This window comes from Spermophilus citellus, assembly GCF_964194105.1.
Source record: "Spermophilus citellus genome assembly, chromosome: 5".
In the NCBI taxonomy this organism is placed as follows: domain Eukaryota; kingdom Metazoa; phylum Chordata; class Mammalia; order Rodentia; family Sciuridae; genus Spermophilus; species Spermophilus citellus.
The window spans coordinates 98,698,075-98,720,572 of NC_138186.1; the positions used below are offsets into that span (position 1 = coordinate 98,698,075).

Sequence of the window (22,498 nt, forward strand, 5' to 3'; positions counted from 1 at the left end):
TTTCCTGTAATGAACACTACATTTTTTTAAAAATTTTGTTACACTGATGGCCAACTACTGGCCAAAAAATTACATGGTAAAAAATACTCGTGGCTGCTACCATAAAAATAAGGAAAAACCAGTTTAAATATAATTATGTAAGTTTACATGTGAGTATGTACATATATATGCAGGTGCTATGTACATCTCCAACTTCTGAGTATGAGAAATAATGTGGACAGACAGCTAAGGAAAGGACACGTAAGAGAATAAGTAGACAAAAAAGGGAGGAGCTGTACAGAATTATAAATATAAACATGGCTATCCTATGATGAAAGATTACTTTAAAATAATAAATCCCATTAATGCTAAGATTGAAGGTACTCATTTCTAGCACTTTTATCACTTATTAGGCTGACAAAATAAAACATACAGCTACATTTGACAGAGTCTTAGGAAATGTATAATATGTGAGCCAGTGAGATGAACAGAGTCCAGAGCCCAAGGTTTCACCTACTTGTTTGCAACTGATTCTAAAAGGGAAAAGAGCTGCTTGGGTTGGTCCGTTTGTGGATCATAGTCCATTGAATTTCTAATAATGTCCAAAGCCTGTATATTCCACCGGGGGTCCAGAGGGATCACAAAGTCATCTAGTTTAAAAAAAAAAAAAAAAAAAGTTTTATAGTTAAACACCTAGCCTGCAAGTTTCAGTTGAATATTTTCTTTGTTTTACTTGGATCACACTGATTGTCTGATGGGGAAGAAGTGAAATAGAAATTCTATGGGTTTTAATTCAGGATACTAGAAAGCAACACTCAATAGCTTTTATTCTATTTCCTTTCTGAATGAAAGGAAAGCACAACATCTACAAGTTCTGAAAATCCATTTCACTATAGGACAGAAAGAAAAATTCTGCCAATTAAAGGTAATCCCTGCAAGAATATAAACATTCTAATAACGAATCCATTTCCTTAGAGCCCACTTACTGGTCTGAAAAGAATTCCTGGGGACAATTACCCAATCTATCACGATTTACCATCAAGACAGAAACAAAAACAAACTTAAATGGCGAAAAATGAGAGTATATTTTGTTATCTGCTTCCAATAAGAAAAGCATCTCAAGATGTTATGCTTAGAACCAATTTCCCACTCAGACATGGTTAATATATCTGTAATACTAGCTACTCAGGAGGCTGAAGCAGGAGGATGGCTTGAGCCCAAGGGTTTGAGACCAGCCTAGGGAACTTAGCAAGATCCCCATCTTTTTTAAAAAAAATAAAATAAAATCTTTAGTCATATGCTGCTTCATAAACTTTGACTCAGACTTCGTATATTTTCTCTAAAGTAGCCAACAACAGCAAGACTCTGACTCTTCAGTTGTGAAAACTCAAAAGAAGGAAATAATACACAAATAATGTAACTGTAATTTAAAGGTTGCTAGGCATGACAGTTCAATGGAGTAGTTTAAGAACCATCCACTTCATTGTAGACTACCATTAGCATACTGTGAATGGCAAGGTACTTTAAGGACCTCATATTCCAAAGTCCAGTAATATAGACAGTTACACAAGAGAAAAAGAAAATAAAGTTAGAGCTAATGTGTTCCAATAGATAAAGAACAGTGTCTGCTGAAAAATGAAACCTGCTGGTGTCCTTTATATCTGAGTTCTTGAAGACTTCTATACTTGGAAAGCCATGATTTAGTTCAGCCATAATATGACCACTAGTTTTCTCTATTATGTGATTTCTTCCAAATATATTCATTGTCTTCAGTGTGCATAAGGTAATTGGTTTAGCACAAAAATATCACACATATTTTTCCCAAAACAAATGGCTAATGGTAATATTTAAGTCAACATCAAATGAAAATGCAAGTATAAAAAATTAAATTTGCTTTTGCAAATATATCCTTATTTTCTTTATTAATGTTTATGTTCTGTAAACTTTATCTTATTCTGCTTCAAAACTAAAAGTAAGTTTGTTCTCTTATTTCTTATTCTTAAAAAACAGTCATCTTGAATAATTTCCAGTACACTGTATATCATTTTCCTTCAGATAATGGAAGGTGAAGAGACAGTTGCAAACAAAGAATAATTTACATCTAGATATCCTGAACCTCCAAAAAATACTCCTACAGTGTAGATGTGATGGGTGTCTTCCCTATAAACTCAAAAGCCCAAGTTTCTAAAACAGTGGCAAGAGCTAAAATCAAAAGCAGGTGCAAACCTGTTATATTTGCTTGTAATAGTTTGAAGATATTCCTGACCCCAGCTGAGAGAGAATTTGAGTAAAAATTCCTAAGAGATGCAGCACTGGCTTCCAAATTAATTTGTATTGACTCTGTGGAGAAAGAAGAAGCAATGTTAGACTCTACAGCATTGCTGTCCAACTGAACTTTCTGCAATGATTTAAATGTTCCATTGCTACATTGTCAGAGAAGTTATTAGTCACCTCTGAGCACTTGAAATGTGGCTAGTGCAACTAAGACTTGGATTTTATTTAATTTGAATTCTTTTATATTTGTTTATATGACAGTAGCTCTCTGACTGGTGGCTATCATAGAAGACAATGCAGATAAGACTACTTATATAAATTCTCTTTACACATACTTAGATTACCATGTGTCAGATGATAAAAGACAGTCAGTGGCTTACCTACAAGTTCTCTTGGAATAGAAACCTTCATGTAAACTCAGGTAATTTAGTCAACAACTTCTATTAACAAATTTAATGTCCTTTATAACTTAAATAATGTTATTATTGCTTTTTTTTCTCTCTGAATAAAGTACCAAGAAAGTTAGTGTGACAGCTTGGAGCATTGGTATTAAAATGAAATTACAACCATACGTACTTTAAGGGGAAATGAGCTGATCAAAAACAATACCATTCCCAGACAGAATGGCTGTACCCCAGTAGTATAGTAAAAAGGCAAATGTTCAAAACTAAAATGTAACATAATATAGTACATTATTTTTTGAATTTGATGAATCTGGAGTACTAAGAATTACACTGTAACAATCATTTATCATGTGAAACATTCAGGGACAGACTTGCTCCTAGCTGAGTGTGGTGGTACACCCCTATGACCACAGCATCTGGGAAGATGAGGCAAGGGGACAAGTTCAAGACCTGTCTCAGCAATTTAGTGACACCTGTTTCAAAATTTAAAAAATAAGGTCTGGGGATATAGCTTAGTTGGTAGAGTGCTTGCCTCACAGGCACAAAGCCCTGGGTTTGGTCCCTAGAACCACAAAAATAAATAAAAACAAAAAGGACTGGGGATGCACTTCAGTGGTAATGCACCTTTGGGTTTAATCCTCAATACCAAAAAAAAAAAAAAAAAAAAAAAAGACTTGCTTTTTAAATTGAACAACCATATAAATAATAATACTCTATCACAAACCTCTTGCTACAAGAACTCTCAGTTGTAATTTTGCAAGGATAGTCATAGAATAACATAGCTGCTGAGGCATTTAAACAAGATTAAGTAAGTGCATATAAATAGTACAAATTAAGCTTTTCTACTCACCAAGCCCCTGTGGTATGTTCTTGGCTAAATGATAAAGCCATTTAACTCTGAGCATCCAATCCTGATTTGTTGCTCTTTCTATGAGCAGTTTAACAGCCATGGCCAAAACATCTGGTTCATCGATCCAATATGTTTCCACCTCTACTGCACTAAATTTCAGGTTCTCAGGGTTGGAAGACTGCATAATTTTCTCTAAGTCTTGCAAGGTAAGAGGCTGACTCCTGAAATTCATTGAAATGAGACAAAGTTAATAGTAGAACAACCTTTTATTTCACATTTCAAAGAACCATGAAAACTAATTTGTAAATATTGTAGCAAAGGGGAAAAATGATGATTTCCCCACACAAGGACAATTAAAACGTGAATGTACATACACACACCCTCAAAAAATAATAAATGGGGAGGGATATGACAATAAGCAATAAACAATAAAAATATGATAGCTGGATAATAAATGGCTACATAATAGTAGGTTGAATATATTGTGTTCTGACCATTACAAGCAAAAGCAAAAATCATTTCAGAAACAAGGAGGCACACAAGCTGTGGGCTCCACTGACCTCACCCAGCTGCATGTTTTCATGCTCATCCTATTGAGACAGTATGCCAGGATCTGTCCATCCCTTCGGACAATAGAGAGATGAGAATCTTCGGTAGCAAAGAGAGCTGAGGGCACAGAATCTGGCCACAGTCCCGTGGCAAGAATTGAGTTTCCCCAGGTTTCCCGTGCTCGCAGAGAAGAAACACATTTTTCCAGTAAAGCCTGCACGAGCTGGCAAGAGATAAAACACAGAAGCTAGGGTTGTGGTTCAGTGGTAGAACACCTACCTGGCATGCGTGAGGCACTGGGTTTGATCCTCAGCACCATATAAAATAAATAAATACAATAAAGGTATTTTGTCTATCTACAATTGAAGGAGAGGGAGGGAGGGAGGGAGGGAGAGAGAAAGAGAGAGGGAGGGAGGGAGGGAGGGAGGGAGAGAGAGAACACAGGGTACAAAGGCCCCACAGGTAAGTGCTGTTACCAAAAACGTTAGCAGACAAATGTAGTAGTTCTTGGAGTCCACATGACCCTCTCCCAATCTTAGACACATTCTTCAACATTCAATACCAGAAGTTAAATTTAAATTCTACTTTTGATTATAGATGTTTCTTGAAAGGAATATTTATATTTAAGCCATCTTCCAGAAAAATACCTGGACGCCAAATCTTCACTAGAGAAAAACTGCAGAGGTCAACTCTCTTACGTTGTTAAAGTTGCCATCTATAAGAATAATTTCCCCCTACTCAATAGTACAGTGTATTACAACTTGGAAAGCTGTCCAAAACATTTCACAGTACCTTCTGGTTTGCTGCTGAATGCTGGGAGACAACATATACTTCCCGGCATGCTTCAAAAAAGGCTCTATCTAAACTCAGCCCTCGCTGCAGGTACTGGACAATGAGTATGGCTGTCTGAATTAGAGTAGACACAGAAGATGTTGGAGAACCTATAAAAGGGAAAATATTGCCATCTATGAGAAACAGATTCTTCAAAACCTTTGATGAAAGTGGAAAAATTCTGCTCTCACATCAAACTTCCTATTAGACAACCCACCCAGGTATTTACTTTAGTAAATAGCCTCTACATAAACTAGAATCTCCTGAGGGCAGGAATAATAGACTTTTAAGAACATTCAAATTCTTATCTCCTATGTTTCCTCCCTTCCTCTCTTGTTGATTGCCTGCAGTATAATGTGGGGGACCTCTTCACAGGCATGATAAAACCTGACACCTATATCCAGAATCTCATGCCTGACACACACTGAAGGCATAAAAATGATCATTACCTCATGAAGGACCACAGGCTTTAAAATCCAACAAACCTATTTGAAATCCCAGCTATCAAAATTAGGGTTGTCTTTAACAAATTACTCAAACTTCCTGAGCTGTATCTGTAAAATGGAAACAAGGGGCTGGGGATGTGGCTCAAGCGGTAGCGCACTTGCCTGGCATGCGGCCCAGGTTCTATCCTCAGCACCACATACAAAGATGTTGTGTCCGCCGAAAAAAAAAATAGTATAAAAAAAAAAAAGGAAACAAATGTCTTGCAGAACTAAATAAGCAACCAGCACTGTACCAAATATATCGTAATTATTAAAAATACAGTATTTAATTTACTATTATTGACCCTGTTTATATACTGAAATATTTGAAATAAGTCAGAGCTGTATCTTTTTTAACTCAAAGTTTCCTCTTTGTTCCATCCTCAAGAGGCAAAGCTAATGAATCTTAGTACCTGCATGCATCATTTATCTGGGGAGCATCTTCAAAATACTGACTCCTATGCCACACCCTGATATGCTGGGGTGTCTGGACACATACATTTAACAGGCTTTTGTGGTAATTTATATTTCCACGTACACTAAATTAAGAACTCCAACATGAATTTCTATAGAACAAAAACTGTAGAGGCCCAGAGGTCAAGCACCTCACCTAAAATAGTGCTTTGGGTCTCCATGTGTAGAGACAAGAGTATGTCACACACACTGTCTCCAACCAATCCAAGGCTGTGCAGCAGAACTTTCAAATCCAGGTTGTCCGGAATGCTCTCATCGCCTTCTCCTGAAATGTAGACTTCGAGTCCACGATTCCTCATGGCTCTGGATATTTCTCCATGAATAGGATCCATTGAAAGAAAAAGCCTAGTAAGATGGCAATTCAGAGGAAAAGAAAATATTTTAAATCCCAGTGCAACTCATTTTGTAGCTCAGCAATAACTTGTAAGGACAAAGCCTATGTGGTCATCTCTAGGGAGTTCATATAGGAAGACACCACTAATAAAGCAAGGTACCATACCATCTCCTGCATTATTCTATATTCTTCTTCCAACAAGTATCAACATTGCAAATCAGTTTTTCAAAACCTACTTTCCGATATTTCCCAAATCAAGCAGTGACAATTCATCATTCTAACTCACAGAGAGCAGTAAAAGAAACTGTGTTCTCCTGTAATAATTTCTTACATTCAATGTCCATCAACATCCCATCTAGCCATCTGTCATCTCACACTTATGTTCAAGAAAGAACAGCTGATTCCCTGTTGACCCTCCCCATCCCAAACCTGCTCATTGCCAGTATTCCCTTGCTCAATGAAACACTCTCATTTACCTAATTACATAATACACTTCAGTGCCTTCATTGTTTCATTTTCTCAACTCACAACTCTAATAGCAAGTCCCATTCATCTGATTACCCTTGTCTAAGTCATGATTACCTCCTGCCTGGGCTACTGCAAAAGGATTGTGACTGGTTTCCCAACTTCCATCATTTCACCAACCCAACGGAAGGACCTTACCTCTCATTTACTACTGTGCCCCCAGAGACTAGTAGTGCCTGACAAACAGCAGAACCTCAATAAATATCTGTTTCAACCAAATGAATGAATGGTTAACTCAGTGTAAGTATAATATATAAGGAGATCTTACTCTATGTCTACCTCTGCTACCAAGACTGCCAGATTCTTAGGCAGAAAAATTAGAGATACAAATACCTGAAATTGGGATTGGGTGTTATTGTGGGAGTGGATCCATCTATCATTCCTCTTTCACTAATGGTGAGGATGCCTCCAGGTTCAAGCAAAGCATTCAAACGATCCAGCACTGATGGGCTGCACAGAAAGAACTCAGATGTTAGACGTACATACAAGCTACTGTGACTCTATTTTCCAACTGCTTCTGACCTGTATATTCCTTTTAGTAGGGATCATTCCCCATAAAGAACTCTGAAGTTTAGATTTCCCACTGATTCTCCCTTCTCATTCTCTAAGGCACATAGCCTAGAGCCTAATCACACTAAATAAAACATTTGTAAAATAATTAGTGAAATTAAGGAAAATGATAGTAAGCGCACTGTACTATATGCCTTTCTCTTCCTCTACCCCAATATTATCAAATCCACTTAAAGGTATCTGGATTTCAACATAAAACTCAGAAAGAAGCTTTAAGGGAAGGGACAGGGATGTGGTTCAGTGGTACAGTACTTGCCTAGCATGTGTAAGGTGCTGGGTTCAATCCCTAGCATCACAAAAAACAAAATAAAACAAAAGCTTTGGGAGAGCTTCTGTTTTGCTAATTGTATATGTACAGTAGCTTCACACTTGTCATTTTCCTTACTTTAGGATCAAAAGTGACATATGGTTGAACTGTCATTATCAGTGCATGTTTGCTAAATGCCTGCATCTGTGTCAGATGCTACATTTCAAAAACCTGCATTTAAGACTGCTCCTAAAAAAATAGACTGGTCTTAACAGAGCCAGATGTGGTGGTGCATGACTTTAATCCCAGAGGCTGAGGCAGGAGGATATCAGGTTCTAAGCCAGCTTCAGCAACTTAGGGAGACCCTATCTCAAAAAATAAAAAGGGTTGAAAATATGGCTCAGTGGTTAAATGCCCCTTGATTAAATCCCTGGTACCAAAAAAAAAAGAAAAGGCTCAACTCAAAAGAATTGTTATGTGGAAAAGCAATTTAATTTTGTTAATCTTTACTTCAGGTATTTAATGATCAAATACTACTGTTTGCCATGGGGAAGTCTACAAAATATGGCTGAAACTGCATTTGCTAGTTAAGAAAAACAATGGATCAAAAATATAGATTCCATCTTGCTTTCTACTCTGATACACATCTCAAGTTTCAATCAGGCCTACTCATGATTGGGGATAAGGTTCTTACTTGCAGAAGTTAACATTGTCCATCAGAAGCCAGTCTCCAGACTTCAGGGCCCGAACTAATATGCTGTCAACCCATTCAAATGTGCCATGGCTATGGCCACTGGTTGACTGCATAAGCTTCACCCCAAAACTTCGGAAATCTTCCACAAGTTTGGAAAACTCTGAAATATCAAAGACAAGATCAACATGCACACTACTTTCAAACCAAAGCAAAACAAAAACAGAAAAACAACCTTCAAAACTAAGAATTTATTAAAAGAAAGATTGAACTAGGGATGTAGCTTAGTAACGGAACTTGCCCATCATATGCCATGCCCTAGGTTCAATCTCAGTTTTTTTTAATGATTCTTAACAGAATAATAAATAGGATTTCATAGGTAAGAAAATTAGGTTTGTGATAGAAACTTTAGTGGTTTTTTGAATTAGTGGCTACATACTCAAAGTTGACTGTGGGTGATAGAAAGGAAAATAATTTTTCTTTAGCCATAATCTCTCAAATGGCAGAAAGAGGATAAGCTCTCTAACTTACTGCTATATTATACTACTATATGAAAACACTTTAAGTTGGTAAAGTGCAACTAAAGTCATTAAACTGGACTTCCTTTATAATAAGCATACCATGCAATTATAATAGCAACTGGTATTTATTTGCCAAATCCTCTATAGTTTAAACAGCCCCTTCCTGGAAAATTTTCAACTGATTTTTTTTTTTTTTTTTTTGAGAGAGTGAGAGAGGAGAGAGAGAGAGAGAGAATTTTTTTTTAATATTTATTTTTTAGTTCTCGGCGGACACAACATCTTTGTTGGTACGTGGTGCTGAGGATCGAACCCGGGCCACACGCATGCCAGGCGAGCGCGCTACCGCTTGAGCCACATCCCCAGCCCCTGATTTTTTTTTTATATTATGTTATGATCCATTTTCATACCACAAGATAATGTATGTTGGATTCCTAATTCAAGCTATGAACATACTTAAACTTAAGCTCCCACTATAAAAAACTTGAAAACTGGGGAAAATATGGAAAGCAACTGCTTTTAGACATCGGAAAACACATGCAGCACAGAACTGTGATATCTGAGGGAAAAGAGAAAGAAAAAAAAAAAAAAGATAAGGTTAAGCCATATAATTGCCCTGGGTTTCTGCCTGGAAGTTGTTTGTGCTGGGGATTGAACCCACCAGGACCTCATAAATGCTAGGCTTCAATAAGTTGAGGACAGACCAAGGTAACTAGAATGAGAAGAATATATGAGAGGAGGGACCTACTCAGATAAAGAACTCCAAAAATCTAAATAAGGGCCTTTTCTTTTTTTTTTTTTTTTTTTTTCATTTTATAATACTCTTTATTTGATTAAAAAATTTACTTTCTTTGTGTACATTGGAATGTTATATTCCCTATGTATTTTACAGGGTTACAAAATGTCTCTCATTTTAATTATTACCCCAAAAGTAATTTCAGAAAAAAAAACTGAAATTAAACTTGACTTTTTAAAAATCATATAGACAAGCAACTCTCAAAAATGGATTAATACGATTTCTTGCCTACTTAACTATAAGACAGACTTCTTGTCCCAGTCCCCTTCCTCAGAAAAACCTCATGTGGAAACCAAGCTAGAGATAAGGATTCTTCCCAGATGCAGTTAGGGGAAAGGGAAAGGCCAGAAATTTCTTTGGCAAGCAATTCCACTCACAGCCATTTGTGACTGCTTTGCTTCATGTACAGTACACTCTTTGCATGCAGGGCTGGATGTTCAGAGGGAGCAGTGGTCTCCAAACAGCTACAAAGACAGGAGGTCATCTACAGTCACCTGCCTCTTCCCACTGCCAGGGCCTGCAGCCACTAGACCCCTACCCTACCAAGTGCAATACTGGGTTAAAGGCCAAAGATAGGCTGGCTGTTCTCCATTGAAAAAGTAATGGGTGAAATGGAGCTGAGAAATAATCATTATATGATGACACTCAAAAGGTTTAGGGGGAGGAAAGATTTCAAGAGACAGGGATAGACAGGCTGGTGGAAAATGTTAGGTTGGCTGCAAGGAAATACAGTACACAAGAATAATCCCTACACAACCAATATAATCAACTGCCTCTTGAAACACTACAACTTCAGTGGTGGAGATGGAGTTTCTCTGATAGCTTAGGGCTAAATGGACTGGCAAAAAGTATCACTGAACCCACAGCCTCCAAAATCATAACCTCTTTTCTGCTAGCAAGGAGAAGACTGATGAAAGAGCAATCAGGAAAAAGGAGGTGGTGAAGTTGAGGAATGTGAATGCATTCCAAAGGCCATTTTGACTCAAGTACCCAAAATGTAGAGAACTGGAAGCTTGGGTTGCACTAGGAGCAGACATTACATGTAGATGTGAAATTTCTTACTGAACATAACTGTTCTTCTCCTAGATATCCTGAGAGGGGACTGCACCATCTAAAACTGCATCTCAGCTATCTTTAATATTGACACAAGTAGGAAAGACAGGCCTTTAAAAGGAAAACAACTTGGCAAATGGTAGAGGGATGAATGGACAGAAAACAACCTTTTCCTTTAATTTCTAGACTCCATACCCTTTAAATAGTTCACCTGTATTGTCAAAAAAAATCAGTGGGTTAGATAACTTTTGTTCCTGGAGTGCCATATTATAATGCCTATGTACAGATGATCCCAGTGCTTGATTGGCTGAACAGAAAGAAAAACTAATGGTAAAGGAAAGGAGTATGAAAGATTAAAATCTTCCACAGAGAAAACTTTTTAAAAACAAAGTATGAAATATAACTATATTTAGGGATTAAAAGAAAGGAGCAACTTAGGTGAAAGCAGAGTAAGTATTTACAGGGGGTATTCTCTGGAGAGAATGCTTTCCTGCTGGCCAGTAAAATCTGCCAAAGAAATCAGCAGCCTTTTCTTTAATGTTTGTCATATCTTTATCAAAGAATGTCTCCATGACACTGAAACACTGAGGGTGAGTTAGGGTCCTTGAGCGCAGAGAATGTGCACTAATTCAGAAAAAAGGGTCTCCAATGGCTTGTAAATTTGGAAAAATTCTTCAGCCACTTTTGGCTTCTTCTTTATAAATTTGAAAATTTTCCTTTCTGGCTCTTTCTTCGTGGTATTATAGGATTTCATACTTATACACTAGGAAAGTGGTCTCTGGAAAACCTGACGGGACTGTTTTCATCTACCTGGGTCACTTTGGTAACATGTATGTTACAGTAAATTTTTTTGGAGATGAAAAAAACTTAAACGGGGAAGAAGTCATTGGGTTGCCCAGCAATGCTGAACTCCAAGCTGTCATTCGTATTTTTGGCATCAATCACTGGCAGGTACCACTCCAAGGTATTTCATCGACTGTCATGTTGATACTCCCTATGATCTCATCAATCACTGGTGTGTCAACAATTGATGGAAGTGGGACGGTGATAACTACATCTTTCAGTTCTAAATTATCTTCCTGTAGCTCATATTCTATCTTGACATCACAGCCATTTCTACTCTCTGATGACCAGCAATTAATTTTCAGTGGAATAAAAGATTCCTCTGTGGTCTGTAGTCTCCATTTTAGCAATCCTACAACACTATTGACTGGAAATGACTTCTCTGGATTCTTTAAGGCAATTAGAGACTCTGAGGTGAAAAGTTTTTTATCCACATTCAGATGGGTCTGTAGGTGTACCCCTTTCTTATCTTCATTTTCCAAATGAAGACAAATTTGGCCAAGTTTGTCATCTTAGATCCTAAGCATGATCATGCCATGCAATTCCATATTCTGTAACCCAAACACAGGTTAGTGTAATCTTTTCTTCAATCTTCATATACACATGTTCCATTTTAATAGGTGAAGCATGTACTTTGGCTGCTTCAAAGGTATATTTGCCTGTATTAGAGGACATGATAGTTTTACTTTCAGATATGAATTTGTCCACAAAGTTATCTACTTCCTTTCCTTTGGCTCCAAGTTTCAAAGCCTTGCTAGGGCCTGAAGGCTTGGCTGGTGCAGGTGCCACTTTTGGTTTATCAGTTTCAATGATGGTTTCTGTGATCATGGCAGCTGTGCTGCCTCTAGATACTGCAGAGATACCAAATCCCAGTGTTTTTTTCCCGTGTCTCTCTGCATCTCTTCAGGCGTGTGGTAATTCTTTTGCTTTACTCTGCATCTCAACCTTAGCTTCACGTTCTTGAGTCTCTCAGACTGCTCTGAACACTTTCTCCTCATGAGAATCCATTTCTGTGAAGGTTCTGATCTGTGCCAGGTTAACATTCTCCTGGTATCCCAGGGCAACAATTCCATCAAAAGCAAAAATCAAATCAAAACAGTGCTCAGATATTTCATTCTCCTCTAAGGCTCAGCAATACTCAGGAATCACACTTGAGAAGAGCCTTAGGGTTTCCAAATCTTCTAAATTGTTGCTTTTTTTGGTAGACATTATTAGTACCATGTATACTTTCTCCATAGGATGATAGGCATTTGTTACACTCTCCATTTCAGCAAACATATGCTGTTTTCCAGTGTTCGTGAGCTTTGGGAAAGCTGCTTCAAGCCAAGTTTGGGTCATTTCCACAAACTGTTGAGAAACAACAGCCTTTCTTGCTTTTGTGCAGACTGCTGCTGCCAACAGCACCATGGTGAGGAAGGTGGTGTGCATACCCGTGCTCTGGCTCCACTGACAGGGCCAGGTCCGTGGCTTCTCTGGACCTGCTGCCCTCCTGACAGGAGCAGCTGCTGCTTTGCCTCTTACCAAGATGGTAACCCTGAGCCATGTCCAATAAGGGCCTTTTTGACTAAATAACTAAATGCATACACATGCAAAGGATAAAGCTCTACAAAGATGAGCAAAAACTTCTAAGAAAAGGACAATTACTGGAGAGATGTGATCTGAACAATTCCCAGAGTTCACACAGGTTGAGTATCAATCCACTTCAACAACCAAAGTAGAGACCCCAGCAAATATACAGGATATTCAGTGAGATGCTGCAGGTACAGGCCTCAGCAGTGGGGTGACCCAACACTAGGGGAAAGGCCACCCTAGCCCCTACCTTTAAAAAGCTTAAAAGCAATTCCCAATAGATCAAAATGATCCTTAAGCAACTTACACCAAGAAAAGCCCAAGAAGCTTTAAAGACACCAACAAAATGCAGAACTCAGCATCTTAAATTCACAATGTCTGGCATAAAATCAAAACTACTATACATACAAAGAACAATGAAAATGAGGCCCAGAAAGAGAAGAAAAGCAGTAAATAGAACACACCCATAAATCAAATAAAGACATCAATACAGCAATTAGAAATATGCTCATTATGCAAAGGGATTTAAAATAAAATTATAAACATAATGAGAACTATATTTTAAAAGCCATAAAGGTTCATCACAGAAACATTAAGATGTAGCTGGCCATCATGGCACATGCCTAAATCCCAGTAACTTGGGAGGATGAGACAAGAGGACAACAAGTTTGAAGTCAGCCTGAGCAAATCTAGTCTCAAAATAAATTTTTCTAAAGAGGGACTGGGAGTATAGCTCTGCGGTATAAATTTTTCTAAAGAGGGACTGGGAGTATAGCTCTGTGGTTCAATCCTCAGTACCATACATGCACATAAAAGATACATTAAAATATATAGTTAAAAATGGAGAAAAATATTTTTAACCAAAAATAAAAAAGATCAACTATTTTAGATCCAGCTTTTTCACTCTATTAATATCCCTAAGAAATTGTTAAATCAACATGAACTTTAAAAAATACTGAAAATATGCTATGAAAACTCATCCTAGATATCTAATTTTAAATTGACTTATGAAAGAAATAATACATCACTAGATTCACAGCTTTATAGTGCAAAAACTTGGATTCAAAACCTAAGCAGTTTGATTATTTAACTTTAATGAGCATTCTTTTCTTGGACAGTTTATTATTTAACTTTAATGAGCATTCTTTTCTTCATTTATGATTTGGAGGTAATCTTTTCTATAACATTTTGTCAAGGATTAAAAGTGTATATATATATATATATACACACACACTTTATATGTTTTTTTCAGTATAATATGTAATAATCAATATAAATTCATCTGTGCTGAATTTTACAATATTCATATTTTAAAAATATATGAAGTGATGTGACTCCATCAAATACCCTTTAATAATTACTTTAAGTAAATAAGTAAAGATTTTTCCAGTTCAAATAGTGGCCTTGAATCAAGAAATCACTCAACAGTGAAATCATACCCTTTTATACTATATTAGAGAGCTAGAAGTGAAAAGTTTGATTTCTTTATCCCTGACGATCAATTCTTCAGTTTCAAACAGTCTTTAGAAATAAAGGATGACAATCTAATGACAAACAAACCAACTCATAGGCCTCTACAGAGGCCTTAGTGCATTCTCATCACCTTTTGAAAAAGTACCACTACAAAAGGAACGATTAAAGTTTCCATGTTAATCATGCAGAAATGATATTTTTCCTCTTATGTAAACATACATACCCTATCAATCCATACTTTCAATTTAAAATGCTTACTTTGAGAAATTACTAATATGTAAAAAAAACAAAAACCCAAAAATCAAAAAATAAAAACTTCACATGCAACTAATTAAGCATTATAACTTAATATATACAAAATGAGCCATAAAGCTTGATAAGGCAATCATTTTCCTGTTTGCTTTTTTAGGATCATCAATCTATAATATGTTACCTCAGCTTCATTATAATTTCTAGGAAGTTTTGATTGTTAATTCATTAAAAATATGGGCATGACATTCACTATTATATTCCCATAAATGGATACAATATGGGTAATGCCAAGTGTATGATATACACATCCAAATATACATACCTGCCTTAGAGTATGAGTTGATTTTATTATTGAGTCTCTGCATAAGTAACAATACCGCTTCCAGTTTATTGACAATTTCCACTGTGATGCCTTGACCATCTTCTCCAAGACACTTGGGTTTGTAAGTCAAAAGGAAATGGCTCCATGCACGCAGCACTACTTCTGCATCCTCGGCACTGATAAGAAGGCTATCCCGTAACAATGCCCTTAAAGTACCCTCCACTTTCTCCAGCAGCTCCCTCCAAGGTCGTATGAGATCAACCTACAATTTCCAGAACATAGGAACTCATCATCATAGGCACTGGCCAGAGTCAGAGGATACTGTTATCTGTAGATACCACTAACACAGAAGACTCTTAATCAATCCACAGGACTTTATCTTTTACCTCACAATGTGAAGGTAGACAAGTTACCTGCTCAAATCCACCCAGAAGCTCAGTAGTATCCATTGCACTGTTCATGGCCATGATCTTTAATGTGTGGCCAGTAAGTTGTGCCAAAAGCTGGACCAGGCTGGTCTTGCCAACAGAGGCTGGCCCCACAAGGATGACCATCCAGCTCATCTGAACACATTTCATGATGGACTCCAGGGACTGGAATGACTGGTGCAGAAGTGAAAGGGGCCGGCGAGATGGGTGAGGAGCATAGCTGCCACGGGAAAGGACTGAGTAGCCCAGCTGAAAAAACACGCCAATGACATATCACAAGCAAGCATGGTAGTGGGAATAGAGAAACCATAGAAAATTGTAAAAGAGTAGAGGGTTATCTTTATCTCCTCACCTGAACTTCATAGGGAGTGATATGAAATAGTCTGGTTCCTGTGTATGGGTTAGAATTTGAACCAAACACATCCTTGAACACAGCAATGACCTAAAGTAAAAAGATGATTCAATCAAGATACAAACCACTCTACCAAATTCTTATACACACCTTCTGGAATATTTCTAGGAAAAAAAGCCTAGTGATTAGAGTCACTATATACAGAGAACATGAGCCACACTTTCCTTAGCCTTTTGAATATTAACTTACAGAAAAGCATAGACTGGGGCTGGGGTTGTGGCTCAGTGGTAGAGCACTTGCTTAGCATGTGTAAAGCACAGGGTTTGATTCTCAGCACCATATAAAAATAAATAAAATAAAGGTATTGTGTCCAATTACAAATAAAAAATTTAAAAACTAAAGAATAAATGAATAAAATAATGGTCCATTAATGTCTTAAAAATATTTTTAAAAAGCATTGACTGAATTTACTTAATTCTCTCAAATAAAAGTAAACTTGAATTCAAGTACACAGTAATCACATAACACCAAACTATCTGAGAATCTAGTGAGAATGTACCAAAAATTAAAATGAAGCATACACCACAAATCTAGAGACAAAAAACCTGATTTCATCCTTCAAGGTAATATCTAAAAAGAGAGTAGAAGAGAATAATAATACAAAGATTATAAAGAATAACTATTTACTGACCACCAACTGTATATCAGACACCATATTATATATTAGGTTGTTTGATAGATTACTTCTGGTCTTTATAGCCATGCAAGAGTTATCATTTCCATTTTGGGAAATAATGGGGTTTAAAAATCTAAGCCAGTCTAACTCCAAAAATACCATGCAATCACTCTAGATACTTATGTAGATGTGACAATCAAAGTTGTTCTTCTAACCAGTTATTTAGTTATCTCTTCCCTAATAGAAAGACTGTTAAAAACCTTCCTATTAACTATTTACTTTATGGGTATCTTTAAAATAAATAAAAGGAGTGGTGAAGAAAAATGTGTTTCTAAAGCAGATAATCTCCTCTCCCTAATGTTCTGCCAGAGGGTTCAAATTACAAATTCACAATCTAGCTGGTTTATTTTGGAAAAAAAATACATTTAATTCGCTTGGGCCCTCCCAATTTTAACAGCCTCTTTCTATTTATTTTTCCTAATGTTCTCTATCCTCAGAAAACACCTATTTGGTTAGAGGAGTACAGAAACCTTCCACACACCACGGTGACACACCATCTGACTATCATAAATCACAAGAACATTGGTTGATATCATGGTTATAATTAACATGCTATAGGTTTGAGTATCATTATCCAAAATGCTTGGGACCAGAAGTATTCACAATTTCCTTTTTTTTTTATTGCATTCTGGAATATTTCTATACACATAATTATAATAATTTTCTACTCTATACTTTGTTTTTAAAAAAAACCATTTATTTATTTATTTATTTTTAGTTTTCGGCAGACAACATCTTTGTATGTGGTGCTGAGGATCGAACCCCGGCCGCACGCATGCCAGGCGAGCGCGCTACCGCTTGAGCCACATCCCCAGTCCCTCTACTCAATACTTTGAATATAACCCTTGCTGCTCTACAGCTACACTTTTTTTTTTTTTTTTAAATGGACACGTTTCTCTTCCTCTCTTCCTGCTCCTCCCTAATCTCTCTACTCTCTAATATCAGGGGAAATAGAATTACCTTTCTTCCCCATTGTAAAAAGCAGATTTAGGAATGAAGTAAACCAGACTTTGGGGATAGCACCAGAACTTCTCAGAAATGACATTATAACTCCATCAGAGAACATGTGGAATATAGCCTTTGAATCACCTCTACAAAAGTTCCCTGTTCCTACTGATGGGTAGAATCTCTGAGACAGGATTCCTCTGTGTTTTTCCTTTGCTAGCAAAGCAATAAACATTTTTTTTTTCTCTCAAAACCATATCCTCCTTATTGAATTGGCACTGGGGACAAGGACTGAGCTTTTAGCAACATAAAGACATCTTAGGGATGGGACTCAAGTCTATACAGAATATTCACTTAAGTTTCATATGTACCTTAAAATTTTCCACTTGTGGTAGCCTATCAATGCTAAAAGTTTCAGATTTTGTAGCATTTTAGATATCAAATGTTAATTGTCAAATTAAAAAGATTAACCTGTACAACTAATACATAAGTAAATAAATTAAAATACTAGGTCATAGTATGTAAATTATGCATCAATGAAAGTGTTTAAAAAAAACCCAGCTGAACATTTTCTTCTAATCCAATGACTGAAAGCCACTTGTAGGTAATAAATGAGTAGTCAGCATTTGGTTGGGCTCTGAATACCACATAAGAGGATTTGGGCAGAATGAAAGGGGCGATAGATACATGTGCTATCAGCTAGCAACATCTTCATGCTTCCACCAGGATATTACTGCTCTCTAACACATGGAGTTCTGCATGGATCATTTGTTTTTAAACAGTGGGGTTTAGCAGAGAGCAACAGCAGACAAAGTAGAGAAGGCCAAGAGGGCTGGCTCTGCTATTTGTGAGATTCCATGCCATGCCGCCTTGGATCCTGACCTGTAGGAAGTCATGTCAGCACTTTCTGCCTATAGCTATTGTGAGCGTTCAGTAAGACAGGACTTTAAATGCCACAAATCAAAACCAGTACAGGCTGAACACAGTGGCATGGTCTTAGCTACTCAGAAGGCTGAGGGGGGAGGATCACTTGATCCCAAGAGTTTGAAATCAGCCAGAGCAACATGGTGGGACTCATCCCTTCCCCTACCCCTCAAAAAACATACATAGCTACAGATCCCTAATCTGAGAATTGTGCTATATTTTATTTATTAACAGTATTTTTCTTTTCATTTAAATACAGAATATCTTCTCTTGACATCTATTTAAACTTTCTGCTGGGCATCAGCTGTCTTCTCCTGCTTCTCACCTTTTTTCCAGGAAAGATGTTGAAAAACTAGGTTTTTATTACTAAAGGACAATCCTGTTTTCAGATTTGTGACCACGGGATTTGAAAGAACAAGCAAACTGTGTCCTCCAAAGCAAACTATTTTGATAAGGGAATGTTTTGTCTGTTTCCACAACTTCTAAATTTCCAAGTAGTTTACTAGGTTTGGTATTTTTAGCATAAATACACTTTTTAGCATAAATACACTTTTTTTCCTCTTAAGATGAAATCAACTCTCAGGAAGAAACAAAGTATGAAACTCACCTTCTCCTTGTCTTCCCTGCTTCTCATTCTTTGACCATAGATTAAAAACACATGCTGACCAGGATCATAACAGCCAGGGGATTGATCAACGAGCATCAACTGACACCAACGGAAAAGGTCCCGGAGGTTGAATTCCCAGGGTCCTCCTTTTTGCCCCCATTTCTTCTCAACAGTCACTTCAAGATCAATCTATAAATAAAATATCCTTATTGAGAAACATATCCAGCGTTGCATTAAGTACCATCAAATGTATTAAATACTAGAAATGAATCTGTGATCTGAAGTAGAAATTAAATATATTAACAGCTTTGATTTAGATGCTTCCTTCTCCTAAACCCAGACTTCCAAATGCCAGAAATATCCTAAAGGCATTAATATTGGCATTTACAATACAGAACTGATTTACCATCACCCTCAAACTTGTAGAATTTTATCATTTATTTTGAGAGACTGGTGATTTTGGTAGAATCCAATATTGAAAAAATGCTGGTTCAAATATAGCCAAGAAACACAGATTAATACAAGTAGGTACTTACTTGGTTGTTGAAAGCTACCATTTTTTTAACAATATTTCTGTCAATGGCTGGGAACAAAGTACTGGCAATAAACTCCATGTCAACTGCTGTAAGGGGATCCACAAAGACCTATAGAATCCAAAACGTAACATAAAGGAATGCCAGTTTCTCTTTACAAACTATGGCAGATCACGTTATGTGAAGTCTTTTTTAATACTAAATATTTAACTCATATATATTAAATATATATATAATCATATCTACATTTCAGATACATACAATTCTAAAAATTTCAGCTTTAGAAATTTCTATTATTGCATTTTAAGAATCAAATTTTCAAATATAGAGAAACAGACATTTTGTTTTTAAGCTCTGTGCTAGTAAATTCAAAGGCAAAACATGCAATTTTTAAAATGCTTTCAGAATTCTAATTCTGGACGTTGGGTGTTAAGAATGTACATTATAAAATCTGTTGTTCAGCTTTTCAATATGCACGAGAACTTTCCTTAATAAAATGTTAAGATATTTAGCAAATTCTTAATCATCAAGGGACACAGACATTAAGAAAAGCTAACATCTAGAGGTATTTCCAAACCTCTACATTAGCCAAACTCTGCAAAATAGCTGTTAAAACAAATTATTTGTATATGTATACATATACATATATACTCTTACACATACATAATATACATAGATACAATATATATGCATACCCCTTTGCAAATAGGATTAAAGGCAAGAGAAATTAGAATGTTAGGGGCTAGGGTTATGGCTCAGCAGTAGAACGCTTGCCTAGTACATGCAAAGCACTGGGTTCGATCCTCAGTAACACATAAAATAAATGTATTGTGTTTAATCACAACTAAAAACCAAATATTTTTAAAAAATTAGAATGTTAATGATGATGAACTGGGGATAGTGGCTTTTGGGGATAGTGGGCAGATGTCTCTTCTTTCTTTACTTAAAATACATTACTTTCATTATAAAATTTGTTTAAATGTATTAATAGACACACAGACACTTGAAAAGGTCAGACAGGTTTCCAACCCTGAGTGCAGTAACAGAATCCTGAAGATTACAGTGACCTTACTCTCCACCAAATGACAAGACAACAAGTTATCCAGGTAATAGGACAAAATGATTCAAAGTAGCAGAGAGGCCAGGTGTGCTGGCATGCAAGCCTGTAATCCAAGCATCTCTGCAGGCCGAGGAAGGAGGATCACAAGTCTGCAATCAGCCTCAGCAAACTCAGTGAAACCTTATCTCAAAAAAGAGACCAGGGGTACAGTTCAGTGGTAAAATGCCTTTGGATTCAATCCCTAGTACCAAAAACCAAAGCAAAACAAAACAAAAAAACCTGAAGAGAAGTGATGATGGGAAACAGTCACATTAATATTCATCACATAAAGACAAGAAACCGATCAGTAAACTGACTGTCTTTCATTTGTACAGTCAAACATTCTAACTGCTACTTATCAGCAGTCTTATCTACCTTTGATTTCTAAGTAATAGTGAATCTTACCTGAGTGAATCTATTCAGGAAAGACCTGGGTAAGCCCTTCCTCCCACCTCCTTGTCTAAAAGGATTCTGACACCCAAAAATCTTCGTCTTTTCATGCTGTACTTGAAAGCTCATTCCTAACTCAGGCACAAAGATTTCTCCTCGATGATCAAAACAAGCATTGAGTCCTTCCAATACAGACTGTGAAGCCAAGTTAAGCTATATGGAAAAGAGAGTGCATATTTTTGTTTCACTGTATATGTTGTATAACTGACAAAAATCAAGAGAATAATAAAGAACAAAATAAGAGAGTGGTAAATTCAGGAGAGGGAAGCTCAAACAATATTTGTAGCCAAATATTTATCAAGCCAAACGATGAGGTGATATGTATTTATTCTATTGTTCTTTATTTTACATATATACAAGACATTTAAATGAATGTTCAGATTGAAGTAAAACATGTTAAAATCTTTCTAACATTAAACCATATCCATTACATACATGCATCTATACTGTTCTAATCTGGCAAAATTAACTTACAAAAAAACTTGCCAATATATGTATTTCACTTTAATACTCTGGGTTTTTAGAAATTTAACACTAATTATAGGCTAATAGGTAGGATTTGATAGCTCTTTATATACTTTTCAAATTCAAATTATTGTCTTCAAATGGGTTTCAAAGTCATGATATAAACAATTGGATCTACACAATTAGTTTTTACCAACAGTTTTATAAACAATTATAGAGAGTTCTCATGCAAGAAAGGAAAAGAGCCAAATGGAAATCTTCAGATATTGAGGTTCAGATCTCCATGACGTGAGACATGGAAGGTTTTTAGGAAACAGAGAAAGTCAATTGGGAAAATGCAAACCAACAAAATAAAGTATCAGGCTACAACATATAACCATTTGACCTGTTGTGTTTACATAAGTACTACAAAGCACAAACTCCTCCGCATATCACAAATATATAACTGCTCTTAACTGTGTCCATTTCACCCCAATTTGAGTATGGTCAAGTAGCCTTCAGCTTTAAAATTAAGTTTTCCCTTTTCTTGGCTAATGAATAATCTATTAGACATCTTTTTCCAAAAACATCTGTAAAAAACCTTTCTCCTGATATTTCCCCAAGAATGGCAGGCAGCAGCTCAGCAAATGGAATTACATAGCACTCTCTCTGATGTCCAGACCTAGAAAGATACAAGTATCTAGAAGAGGGAGAACGGTGTGGAGATGCAGGCCTATAATCCCAGCAATGGAGGATTATAAATTTGAGGCCAGCCTTAGCAATTCAGCAAGATCCTCAGCAATTTAACAAGACCCCGTTCCAAAATAAAAGATAAAAAGAACTGGGAATGTAGCTCAGTGGTAAAGGGCCTCTGGGTTAAATCCCTAGCACAAAAACGAAAGAAACAGAAACAACAACAACAAAAAAGAACCAGCTGGGCC

At 36.6% G+C, this 22,498-nt stretch overlaps 1 protein-coding gene and 1 pseudogene across 2 annotated transcripts in view; both read right to left on the reverse strand.

Annotated features, from left to right (window-relative positions):
- Positions 1–22,498, reverse strand: part of MDN1 (midasin AAA ATPase 1) — a 146,706-nt gene that overhangs the window by 52,909 nt on the left and 71,299 nt on the right. Inside the window, exons 38-51 of the mRNA XM_081296059.1 lie at positions 21,069–21,266; positions 19,568–19,675; positions 19,032–19,220; positions 15,820–15,909; positions 15,453–15,716; positions 15,040–15,301; positions 8,217–8,376; positions 7,039–7,155; positions 5,983–6,191; positions 4,849–4,997; positions 4,068–4,279; positions 3,508–3,728; positions 2,206–2,319; positions 497–629 (exon numbers count right to left, since the gene is read on the reverse strand). Of these exons, the coding sequence (XP_081152185.1) occupies positions 497–629; positions 2,206–2,319; positions 3,508–3,728; positions 4,068–4,279; positions 4,849–4,997; positions 5,983–6,191; positions 7,039–7,155; positions 8,217–8,376; positions 15,040–15,301; positions 15,453–15,716; positions 15,820–15,909; positions 19,032–19,220; positions 19,568–19,675; positions 21,069–21,266 (2,426 nt within the window). The remainder of the gene's footprint in view (positions 1–496; positions 630–2,205; positions 2,320–3,507; positions 3,729–4,067; positions 4,280–4,848; positions 4,998–5,982; positions 6,192–7,038; positions 7,156–8,216; positions 8,377–15,039; positions 15,302–15,452; positions 15,717–15,819; positions 15,910–19,031; positions 19,221–19,567; positions 19,676–21,068; positions 21,267–22,498) is intronic.
- LOC308650035 (coatomer subunit delta-like) lies at positions 11,321–12,830 on the reverse strand (annotated as a pseudogene). Its single transcript has one exon. The product of its transcript is annotated as a coatomer subunit delta-like (transcript).